The sequence below is a fragment of the Diceros bicornis genome, chromosome 19 (assembly GCF_020826845.1).
Source record: "Diceros bicornis minor isolate mBicDic1 chromosome 19, mDicBic1.mat.cur, whole genome shotgun sequence".
Classification (NCBI taxonomy): domain Eukaryota; kingdom Metazoa; phylum Chordata; class Mammalia; order Perissodactyla; family Rhinocerotidae; genus Diceros; species Diceros bicornis.
The window spans coordinates 21,880,992-21,893,271 of NC_080758.1; the positions used below are offsets into that span (position 1 = coordinate 21,880,992).

A 12,280-nucleotide genomic window follows, 5' to 3' on the forward strand; every position below is an offset into this window, starting at 1 on the left:
AGTGAGGGGGAGGCAGGGTTGTGTCCCCATCCTTACCAGCTATGCTTCCCACAGCAGCCAGAGGGGTCTTTTAAAAATACGAATTATCACAGTAGCCAAGATGTGGAAGCAACTCAAGTGCTCCTCAATGGATGAAGGGATAGAGAAGATGTGGTATATATACAATGGAATACTACTCAGCCATAACAAAAGACAAAATCGTCCCATTTGTGACAACATGGATGGACCTTGAGGGTATTATGCTAAGCAAAATAAGCCAGACACAGAAAGACAAATACTGTATGATTTCACTCATATGAGGAAGATAAACAAACAAACAGATAAGGAGAACAGATTGGTGGTTACCAGAGGGAAAGGGGGCGGGGGGAGGGGAAAAGGGGTAAAGGGACAAATACGTATGGAGGCAGATAAAAACTAGGCTGTTGGGGGTGAGCATGATGCAGTCTATACAGAAACTGAAATATAATAATGTACTCCTGAAATTTACACAATGTTATCAGCCAATATGACCTCAATAAAATAATTTTTAAAATGTAAATTACATTGTGTCATTTTCCTGCTCAAAACTCTCCAATGGTCTCCCTTATTTTTTGGAACAAAATCCAGAGCCCTTAACAGTCTTCAAGGCCTCCCAGGCTCATCCCCTGCAGCGCTCGCACTTGCTGTCTTCCTTCAGCCTCACAGGCTGCTGTTCTGTTCCTATTTAGCGCCTCCCCTAGCCTTTGGCAAATAGAAAAAGGTGCACCCTCTTGGTGGACAAATTAGAGAATGGATTTTGTTCCCTCAGTCTGGTGCCTTTTTACAGTGCATGACCTGTACAACTGAACACTGTAGTCCTGCCTTAAATATGCCAAGCCCCAAACAGTCACGATTTTGACATCAGGGAGGAGTGGAAAGAGCATGGGCTCTGATGGCAGAAAGGGTGGGAATCCCAGCTCTGTCACATGCCAGCTGTGTGGTCCAAGGAGAGTGACTCCATCTACAAGGACTGAACAATTTCCAACAGCCTTCCAGGACTGCTCCCTCAACTGAAGTACCAGGCTAGTAGGACCCATCTAATGGCCTGAGATAGCCACACCTGCTGTCCCATGGCAGGAAACGGCCCAAAGCCGCCAAGGAAACTCACCAAGAGTCCAAGGACAGTCCGGGCTGGTGACCTGGCTTCCACAGCAGCCTGGCGAGTCATGGGGAAGTGCTAACTGCCCCTGAGGATGTGATTGACTGAAAGAACTCCACTGGCCTCTGTCACCTGGCCTAGGGTTGTGCTTTGGACCCAGTGGCCGGGCAGGACAGCATGGACCAGGGAGCCATCACTATGGAGCCCAAGCGTGGGGCAGGGAAAACAGACTGTTCAACAGCGACACCGTGTGGTGGTGACAGGGACAACAGTCACACTGGACTGATGACCACACAGAAGACAATGGGCTATGCGGCATCAATGTTCAACAGCGACACCATGTGGCAGTGCCAGAAACAACAGCCCAGTGGACCGATGGGCTCTGCAGACCTTCTCTGTCCGACATTGGAAGCAAGACTCACTTTTCCGACTAAGTAAATCCCACTGTTGGGCAGTGTGGAGTGAAAGGTGTCCTCACAAAGGAACAAGGGGAGTTTTTGCCAACAGAGGCATGTGAGGGCTCAAGAAATCGTTAGAGAAATAAAGGGGCGATTGCATCTGTGCTGTACGCTGGTGCTGCAGGTACAGCCAGGGAATGAATGGATATAAAACAAGACTCAATACCATCACACGGCATTCCAAAGAAAAAAAAAGTTTTTTTTTTTGGTTTTTGTTTTTTTTGTGAAGCGCAAAGGAAATATTGTGGTTATAATTGAAACTCAATTCCTGCAGGAGACGTGCCTGCAGACTTAGCCCTTGAAAGAAGCTCATAATCCCCAAAATATACATCACACACTTTTCCAAGGAATAAGCTTCTGCCACGTTTAGATCACTTCTGAATCTGAGTTAGAGAAGTTTGTGAGGGTGTCTGGGTCTAGAACTAGAGGGGGAGGCCTGGGGAAAGGCGGCCTGGGCCCCACGGGCCGTCAGGAGGCGGTGCTGACCGCCCCTCTCCTCCCGGCGTGGCCGACAGCTCCGGCACCCACGGCGACTTCAGCTGCAGCGAACATCCGCGCCGACCAGCAGGAAATTCTAGGGAGAGATGAGAACACGTCAACACTGGAAGCACACCCCTTGTTTGTGACTGTGGGGCTGCTGGGTTTCTGGAAGGAACTCTGGGAGCCTGCCTGTCGGGAAGGAGAGAGCAGAGGGGGCCTGTCTGCTGCCAGGAAGACAGGAGTGACTGCGGCGCAGCGCTCGGGGCCCCGCCTCTGGGCTCTGCACGGCTGCCAACCCCCAGAACCTGTCAGCAGCTTCCCTGGCAGCTGTTTCCTCCTCAGCTGTGGAGACCCCCGGCCGCCGTGGAGGCCTCCATTTGTCATCCCGGCCTCATGGCAGCTCCAGGGAGCCCTGCTCCAATCAAGGCTGCAAAACCACTCTCTTTGCTCCTTCGGGCCTTCCCTCAGAATTTTCAGAAATAAAGTTAAATTGTGCCATGGGGTCATGCTTTTTAAAAAGATGAACTTGGTAAAATGTGGGGGACACAGGGGATGTGTTTCCTCTGCTCTCTTGGCTATTTTTCTGCAGTCTCTTAGCCCCACCAGTTCCCTGGTCTGAAGAACTGGAGATTGATTGACGGGACATGGGGGTGAGGGAGAGCGAGGAATCTGGGGGGTGTGGGGTTCCCGTGGGGCCTCGAGGTTGTCGGGAAGGCCACTGTCCGAGGTAAGGAATGCAGCAGCAGGCAATGGCTTCATGGCAGAGATACCAGCTTTGTTGGGACGTACTGGGCTTGGGGGGCTCAGAGTGGGGGCACCGAGGAAGCCAGCAGATGCACAAGTCAGGAGTGTAGAAGAAACTAGAAGTGTGACTGGGCCACTGGATGGCACAAGGGTGGCCATTAAGCCCTAGAGAGTTGATGAAAGTGACCAGGGAAAGCCAGTCGTGGGGGAAGGGCAGGGGCCTGGGCAGGAACCCCGGAGAACTCCCTCCGGGAAGGAAGGGGAAGGAAGAACCAGCAAAGGAGATGGCAACAGCCCAGTGAGAGGCGGCTGGAAAACCAGGAGAGGGGGTCTCCAAAGCCAGGAGAAGAATGCATTCCGAGGACGGGGTGATAGCGTCAGATGCTGCTGGGGGTCAGGCTGGGAGAAAGGAAGGGGAGGCCGTCCATTCTGGTATCTAATCTGCCAGACACTGACCAGCATTAGACCCCACGGGCCAGAAGGATGCTGGATGCAAAGGAAGGCAGGCAACACATATTTGCCAAATACGTAAATGCATCCACTTTATAAAAGAGGCTCAGCGGCCACCAAGTGAGTCTGCTCTTACTGTGTGCAGTGTGGGGACAATGCAGTGGATGGTTAAAAGCAGGGCCTGGCTTTGACCCTGGACTTCATTGACTAGCTGGTGGCTTTCCTGAGTCTTGGTCTTTCTTCTCGGTTGTTACCAGCACCCACCCTCTGGGGTAGAAAGCGCTCAATACCGGGCTCGCCCAGAGGAAGCTTTTCGGTGCAGATTGCTAGTGTTGTGGGGGATTTGGTGAGGAGAGGCCTTCGAGACTCACCTGGTGAGACTGAAGCACCAGGTTGAAGACCTGGAGGTGCTTGAGCAGCGGGAGAGGGAAGCCTTCCTGCAGCCTCTCTGTAACGGAGGTTAAGGTAAGGACCGGGGAGCAGAAGGCGTGGCGGGCCCGAGAGAGCCAGGTGGGCGGCCTCCCTGAGCCGGCGTGCCCAGCTCTGGGCAGGGCCTGGCATGGGCACGCAGGCCTGAAATGAAGGCTGCCCTGAGTCTCCCGCCCTGTTCTCCACCACGCTCCAGGGACCCGGGACCCTCGCACTCCCACCCCGCCAGCCCCATGCCACAACCAGGGCCTGTGCCAGCCTCTTGCCCACAGCACCGCCCGCGTCACAGGGCGGCCAGGGGCGGCTGCTTGCAGGAGTGTGGACAGCCCGTGGACATGCCATCGGGGGTATCCAATCGTGAGCGCACGAAGCCCCTCAATGTTTAGGATGAAACCAGAGCGTGGCCAGGGGCTGGGTCCCCGACACCACCACATTCTGAACTGGAACTCTAGAGTTGAACTCTTGAACTCACTTCAAACCTGGTCTCCCAGGTCATTATGATGCAACATGTGTCAACATAGGAGGATGAATCATATTCTCTATAATAATTTGATATCTTAATTTATAATTTCTCACTATTCGAGTCACAGGTTACGTGGGCCTCTCTTTGTCTTCTTGCCCCCGCTCTGCAGAGGTGAGGGGTTTCACCAGGGTGGTGAGCGTAAGCCTTTGGCCGAGCTTGGCCCTTCTTCTCTGGCCCTTCTCTCAGAGTCGGAAAAAGACCTAGGGCTCTGGCTTCAGAGCTAGGATCACACCCCAGCTCCATCTCTCACCTGCTCTGTGACCTGGAATAAGTCACTGAACTTCTCTGATCTTCCGTATCCTCCCATGAAAATTGGAGATATTAATAATCCCCCATCGCGTGGGCTGTCATAAGGACTGGATGTAATAATGGATGGGCATGAGGTAGGAACTCAACCCACGTGAGTTCCCTTTTCTGGGTCAGATGCCATTTGAGGTTCGTGTGAGGTGACCAGCCCCCACACCTGGGGCCGGGCATTAGGTGGCTCTACAAATTAACCCCACCACTTCCCCGAGGACTAAAACTCAATTGTTTCTCCAAAGCTCCTTACCGTTGACCTTGGGAAGCACAACAGTGGGTATGGCATAGTTCATGATGTCCTGCAGTAACTCAACCTGAAAATCAGAGAAGGAGGGACCCCCATCAGGACACTGCAGCATCGGCAGTCCTCCGTCCCCCCCTCACACGCAGGGCAACCCCACAGCTGGGAAAACCGCTGAGAGATGGACGGACTCTGCAGCCCGATCAAGGTCACTGAAGTGATCTCTTTTGCTCTAAAGCCTCCAGGTGTAAAGCACATTCTAGACTGTAGGTGCAAGGCAGAGGTAAGGAAGGTCGTCAGAGCGGATTTAAACATGAAAACCTTTGTGTAAGAAAACGCATCTTCTCAGACACTGCGGTCGAGGGCAAATTGGTTCCATCTTTCTGAGGGCTATTCGGCAATGTTCATCAAAAGCCTTAAAAATGTGTGTGCCTGGTGGGCCAGCAAACACACCTGTGAGGCATTTATCCTAAGGAAATGACGTAGGGTGTGGCAGAAATTTAGATGCAAGGATGCTCACCAGAGTGATAAATTTAACCAAAACAATAAATTAAAAGCAACCTACATGTCCAACACTTGGGGAATCATCTGGGGGACATGGAGGCACTGTGATTCCAGGAAATAGAATGCAACTGTTAAGAATGATATTGTAGAAATATCGTTATCAACACAGAGATATTCATCATATATTTTTGAATCAGGAAAAGTAGGCTATAGAAACGATGTAATTCCATTTCATTAATAAATATGCATAGCAAGAGGTCAGGAAGGATATACTCCAAATTGTTAACTAAGTGGTGAAAATAGCAATGGTTTTTATTTTCTTTGCTCTGCATATCTATAGATTCTGATTATTCTACAATGTATATGTTTTGCTTTTGGAATAAAAAAATTTTTTCAAAAATAATGTAACACCCTGGGCCGACCCCGTGGCTTAGCGGTTAGGTGCGCGCGCTCCGCTGCTGGCGGCCCGGGTGCGGATCCCAGGCGCGCACCGATGCACCGCTTCTCCGGCCATGCTGAGGCCGCGTCCCACATACAGCAACTAGAAGGATGTGCAGCTACGACATACAACAGTCTACTGGGGCTTTTGGGGGGAAAATAAATAAATAAATAAAATCTTAAAAAAAAATTAATGTAACACCCTCGAGATGATTGCCTGTCGTGATGACATTTACAACTTGTAAATATGTACATTTTTGTTTCTGGAACAATTGAGTTTCTTTCCCCGGGCTGTAATTCCCTGAGCTCATCAGATGTAGTGCCCTTCTTCCCACAAATCTGGGAACTTTAAGTTTTTATGTTCTGCAGGAGCAGAAGCTGGTTACTGACTGGGTCGAGCCGCAGTGAGAGCCTTGTCACGCGTAAATCCGTGAAAATACAGTGAGGCTACTTAGCATCCTTCTGTCTGTTGTAATCTAATCAGATGGAAGCGGCTGACTGGATTTGCACCAGATTTGGAGGGGACATTGGGACAGTCTGACTTTGGGGCTGGGTGGCTTCCAAGGCACCCACTTTGTGGGGATCTTGGGGGGCATTTCAGAGATCTAAGGAAATGTTCTCCAGGGGTTCCACAAGAGGCCTCCTGGGAGATTCAGGCCACATGTAGTAAGACACTGTAGATAGAATCAGCCCGCTGGGGCTTCTAATGGAAGTCACAGGGGTGATGCTCATTCAGAACGGCTGCTGAAGAGCATTTTAGCTGCTACCTACATGGGCAACTCGCCACCAGAGCCCCGGTGGGGGAGGCAGGAGTGAGCGTCCTTAATGATGGGCAGTGATTCAGGGAGTGAAATCATCTACCTGGGCTGGCGAGACACCTGCTCCCCTCCCTCCCACCTGCCCTTCCCCATCTCAGTAAGGGACTCCGCCATCCACCCAGCTGCTCAAGCCAAAAATCTAGGGCCTTCTTCATTGCCCTTTCCCTCACCACACACATCAATTCTCTCCCCAGGTTCTGTCCAAGTCTACTTCCAAAAATGCCTCCAATCTACCATCTTTCTCCTCCCTGGCCTGGCCCCAGCCTCCATCATCTCTCACATAGACCATGTTCCAGCCTCCTCACCACTCTGTGTGGTCTGACTCTCGCCCCCTGATATCCATCCCCCCGCCCCAGCCAGGGGCATCTTCGATAGAGGTATAAGTCAGATCATGCCACTCCGTGCACAAAATAGTTCACTGGCTTCCCACTGCCCTCGGAACACAGTCTTGCTGGCACAGAAGGCCCTGGTGAGCCGGCCCCTTCTTGCCTCTCCAGCCACGTCTCCTCCTCTGCCCCCTACAGCCTCTGTTCCAGGCCACTGGCTTCCCTCCCTTCCCCAAACATGCCAAGGTTCTTCCCACCACAGGGCCTTTGCCCCTGCTATTCCTTCTGCCTGCAACAGATCTTCCCTTGCTAGCTCCTTCAGCCCAAATATCACCTCCTCAAAGAGGCTGTCCCTGATCACACGGTCTGACCTCAACCCTCCCCAGCACTTTCTACCCCAGCTCCATGTTGTTTTTCATTGCACTGATCATGACTGAAAGGATCTTCATTTCTTACTGTCTGTTTCCCCACTATGACGTAAGACTGTAGAAGTGGTTGCTTCCCTGTCTTCTTCAGCATATCCCCACACCTGGAACAGTGCCTGCCACATAGTAGGTGCTCAATAAAGTCATTAACTTGTTCATTCAACAAACATTTGTTGAGCAGACTTTCCGTAGTAGACTGTGCACGTTGAATTCCATTTATATCTCACCGCGCTCACTCAGGTAGAAGGATCATCCCTGACTTGAGGGGAAGGTCTGAAGCTCAGAGAGGGGAAGTGACTTGCCCAAAAGGCCCACAGTAGGTAAGCGCAGAGTGGCCATTCCAGCTCAGGTCTCTCCACCCACAAAGCCCCTCCCATAATTAATTCACATGCAAAGTATATGCAAATGAGCCAGTGGCCTCTGGACATGATGCCCTGAGCCCAAGTGGCCCTCAGGACAGTTATCTCAAGATCAGGGGAAGGAAGGAGCCACCAGGGGCCTCAGACTCACCGGGAAGGAGCCAATGCCGGAGTGCTTCAGTTCCAGGAGCAGCCTGTGAGAAACGGAGGGGAGGGCTGAGACCACCATTCACCTGACCCCGAGGAGAGCCCAGTTGCTGGGGAGAAGGGGCCCATTCTGATGGATGCCTCATGGTTTCCGCCCCCGGTATCCCTATCCTACATTGTTAGTGCTGGGCTCTGGGGTGGGCTGGCCAAAGGGCAGAGTCCACCTCCCCTGCAACAGGGATTGCTTCAAGGATGGACCTATGGCCCATGCTGGCCCAGTGAGAAGTGGTCCCAGGACTTCTGCTAGAAATATCGGGAATGAGGTGTTCTCTTTTCTCCAGGAAAATTAGGGAGATGCTGGTGGCCCTTTTTGCCATCAGTTGGTGACAGCCTGCTGGGAAATGAAGCCAGCATTAGGGGATGGCAGAGCCAAGAGAAGGAGAAAGTCAGAGTCCTAAGGACATTATTTGAGCACCTGGATTCACCCTTGCCTGAAACCCTTGGACGTTTCGGTTACTTGAGCCAATAAACTATCCTCTCTTTACAGCCTTTATGGCATTTTAACAGTGATCTCACAGAAAGGGGGAAATAAATGGCTGTTGAACCCCTATCATTCACTGTGATGGGTGCTTTATCCCACTGGATTCCTGTAACAGCCTAAGAGGCAAGAGCCATCACACTCCCATTTACAGATGAGGAAACAGAGAGGTCAAGCAACCTGCCCAAAGTCACACAGCTAACAATTAGCAAAGCGGAATTTCAAACAGGTCTCCCTGGTGCCAAAGCTCTTGTTGTCTCCAGTGCCCTGCAAAGCTTGAAAACTCGCTCCTGTTCACCCAGAGTTGGGACCCCCAGCACTCTTGCCCCGTGGACTCGCACCACCTCCACCCCTGCATATTTCAGAAAGTCTGTGCTCAGCCACCACCCAGCTGTATCCTCTCTGGAGCCTCTACTTGAGAGGCCCGTGGGTATTTCAAGGAAAATTAAATCCACATGTTTCTGAAGCAGTAACACTTGTCAAAATGATGCCAGGAGAACTGAGCAGTATAGAAACCTCGGGAGCCAAGCTCAAGGTGAAGAAGGACGGCTCTGTGCCAGAGAGAAGGGGGAAGTGAGCAGAAATGTGGGTCAGGACTCAGTTTAAACAGCGTGGGGGCCGGCCCGGTGGCATAGTGGTTAAGTGCACACGTTCCACTTCGCGGCCTGGGGTTCGCAGGTTTGGATCCCACCGACGCACTGCTTGTCAGGCCATGCTGTGGTGGTGTCCCATATAAAGTAGAGGAAGATGGGCACGGATTGTTAGCTCAGGGCTAATCTTCCTCATAAAAAAAATAAATAAACAGCGTGAATGTGATTAAGAAGTAGACGCCAGGTCTGAGTGTCGGGGTCACTGCGTCTACTCTCTCCAAGGGTCTCCTCCTCTCTCGCCCTCCTCTTCCCTCCTTTTGTGTCTCTGTCTCTCAGAGTCTCCCTCTTAATGTGTCTCTCCATCTGTCGGGCTGTCTGTCTCTCTTGCTGTCTCTTTTTTTCTATGTCTCTCCCCTCCCTCCCTTTCTTTGTGTGTGTGTCTCTGTTTGTCTCTCCATCTGTCTCTGTTTCTGTCTCTCCTCTATTTCTGCATTTCTCTTCTTCTGCACATCTCTCTCTTTCGCTCTTGCTTATCAAGTGTCCCAAACTCTTCCACTCATATTAATACCTCATTTAATCCTCACAATGATGCTGTTGGCGAAAAACAATTGTTGGGCTTTTTTGACTGCAGGAAAACGAAGTTTGGAGAGTCTGGTGTTGCCAAGGCGAGCCGTGCTTCAGATGCAGGCAGGCTCCACGTCAGAGCCCACACGCCCAACCACCACTTCCATTGCCGGATTCAAACCCAGTCACGTGGGTTCCAGAGTCTCCCAGCAGAGAGCAGCTGATGGAGTCCCAAGGATGGGGCGTGAAGAGGCTGCAGTGGGTTTTCCAAGTGCCAAGGAAGGCCAGGGATGTGGGGTGGCTGGGGGCTGCCGTGGTTCAGTGTGGAGTGGAGTCATCAGCTGGCCCTGCCCAGCCATCAGTTGGCCCAGGACTAAGGGGTGTCCCGGGACCCAGGAGTTTCAGTGCTAAAACTGGGACACTCTGGGCAAACTGAGCTAGTTGGTCACCGTACAATGTGTGGCCTTGGGCAGGTCCCTTCGTCTCTGAGCATCGATCTCACTGTCTACAAAATGGGGACCCTGTGCCCCCGGTGCACTGTTTGAGGCTCAAACATGACGGAGGAACAGGAAAGCAACGAAACGGTGCTTGGCACATGGTAAGGTCATGGCTAGCCCGTGGGTACCAAAACGGACGGGCAGCCCTCTCCTCCCGTCCCCCACAGGCCCACTTACTTGTCCATCTTGATCTCTCCAACAAACCTGTTGGACTTGACGCTGACATTCACGGAAATTTTCGTGTTCTGCAAAGCAGCAACCCAGGAGGTGAAGTGCTGACCCAGGGCCGGGGGCTCTGCGAGGCCTCCAGCACTGGGAGGGCCAGCTTCACAGAGGGCCAGACCCACAGAACCCAAGGAAGAGGGGACTCTTCCTTTGCTTTGTGCTCGTTGATGAGTCCCAGACTGTCAACCAATGACCACTTTCTCCCCTCTGCTTCCGAGACCATTTCCGAGTTCCCAGGCCCCTGCCCCGGACTATGTGAGACACTGCGGGCTGGAGTCCCGGCCAGACCTATTCTCACAGCCACTCCTTCATTTATTCATTCAACAGATATTTACTGAGTTGGAAAACCGAGGTTCCCACCTCAGCCTTCCTGCCCACTGTCTGTGTGACCCGAGGTGACCCCCTCAGAACCCATGGAATCTGCAAAGTGGGGAAAATGGGTCTCCCTTTTCTGGAGACTGGAGACTGGGCGGAGCTGCCCGAGGCCTGTGAGTGCCTTCTGGCAGGGAGAGAGTCCAGCCGTCTCTCCTGGTGGCCGTAGTGGGTGCCACCAAGTGTTCGTGGAGTGACAGAGTGATCAAATGAATGAATGCACAAATCAACAAGGGAATAACAACTTGAAGGAGGGAAGGATTAAACACCCAAATGAAAAAATAAACAAACATGCGTGGGTGAATAAATGAACAGATGAACAAATATACAAGCGAATGATCAACTAAACAAAGGTATAAGTAGACGAGTAAAGGAATGATGGGATAAGTGAATGCATGTATGAAGCAGAAAAGGTATAGCATATTTCAAGTCAGCAATCTAATGAATAAATGAATGAATGAATGAACAAATACACAAATGCGTAATTGAAGGCCCTTAGATAGGAATGAATGAATCAGAAGCAATACACATATTTCAAGCCAACGACGGGATTAATGATTGAATGAATGGATGAATTAGTGCAGTGGCTCCGCTCTCAGGCCCTGGAGCCACAGAGTCCAGGTTTAAATCTGGGTGGGACTCACACTGGGCCCCCTGACTCCAGGGACAGTGCTCTCGGCTCTGTCCAGGGCTCCCCTTCTGCCCACGCCTGGGAACAGCTTACCATCTCCAGCAGGAAGAGTGGGGCCAGAGAGGAGTTGGGGAAGACGGCGTAGGCCTGGGCGTCCACGGAAGGGGTGAGGACAAGGCCAGCAGGGCTCATGGTGAGGTGTGGCGGGGAGGCGGCCCCGATGACGAACTGCACCTTCATGTTGGGGAAACTTTTGGCAACCTGCAGCCCCAAGCAGGGACAACCAACAAAGGGAGCAATTTTATTAAAATGTTTCTAAATCCTATCTTGTCCCGGAGCTGCAGAAGCACCTCCAATGTCTTTCCACTGCTTTTCAAATAAATATTAAAGACTGCACGATCTGGCACCTGGAGCCCTGCCAACCTCACCCCACATCCCTCTACCCCTTGCCCTCCAACCCTAGCCACATGGGACTCCTGTTCTTCAAATATGACCTGCTCTCTTCCTGTCTAAAACCCTTTGCACTCTCTGTTCCCTCTCCCTGAATGCCTGTCCCCCTACTCTACCATAGCTTGGCTCTCTCCCTTCCTTCAGGTCTCAGCTCAAATGTTGCCTCCTTAGAGAGCAGTGGTGGCTTCAAGGAGCAACTGAGGAGGGCTTTGGCGGCGCCTCATCTCTTCTGGCCTCCAATCCTCCCCCAAGTCAACGCACAGTCTGGGTAAAAATAGTGTGATTGTTATGCAAATGAAGCTTCAAGTAATTCCCCTGGCCCCACCACCATTCACACCTCTTCCACACCAGTACCTTTTGTATGGAAATTTCTGAAAGTGTCACCACTGGAAAGGCTGTTAAGGACTGAGTGTTTGTACCCTCTCCAATTTCCTAATATGGCAGCCCTAACCCCCAGCGTGGCTGTATTTGGAGACGGGGCCCTAAGGAAGTAATTAAGATGAAATGATGTCATAAGGGTGGGGCTCTGATCCTACGGGATTAGTGTCCTTATAAGAAGAGACACTCATGCTCGCTCTCTCTCTCTGCAGGTGCTCAGAGGAAAGGCCACGTGAGGACACAGCGAGAAGGTGGCTGTACAAGACGGGAAATAAA

At 51.7% G+C, this 12,280-nt stretch overlaps 1 protein-coding gene across 1 annotated transcript in view; it reads right to left on the minus strand.

Moving 5' to 3' along the window:
• Positions 1-1,829: 1,829 nt before the first annotated feature.
• The window catches only part of BPI (bactericidal permeability increasing protein), a 28,350-nt gene continuing 17,899 nt past the window's right edge, over positions 1,830-12,280 (minus strand). Inside the window, exons 10-15 of the mRNA XM_058562125.1 lie at positions 11,270-11,437; positions 10,126-10,193; positions 7,764-7,806; positions 4,752-4,815; positions 3,621-3,697; positions 1,830-2,149 (exon numbers count right to left, since the gene is read on the minus strand). Of these exons, the coding sequence (XP_058418108.1) occupies positions 2,111-2,149; positions 3,621-3,697; positions 4,752-4,815; positions 7,764-7,806; positions 10,126-10,193; positions 11,270-11,437 (459 nt within the window). The 3' untranslated portion in view covers positions 1,830-2,110. The remainder of the gene's footprint in view (positions 2,150-3,620; positions 3,698-4,751; positions 4,816-7,763; positions 7,807-10,125; positions 10,194-11,269; positions 11,438-12,280) is intronic.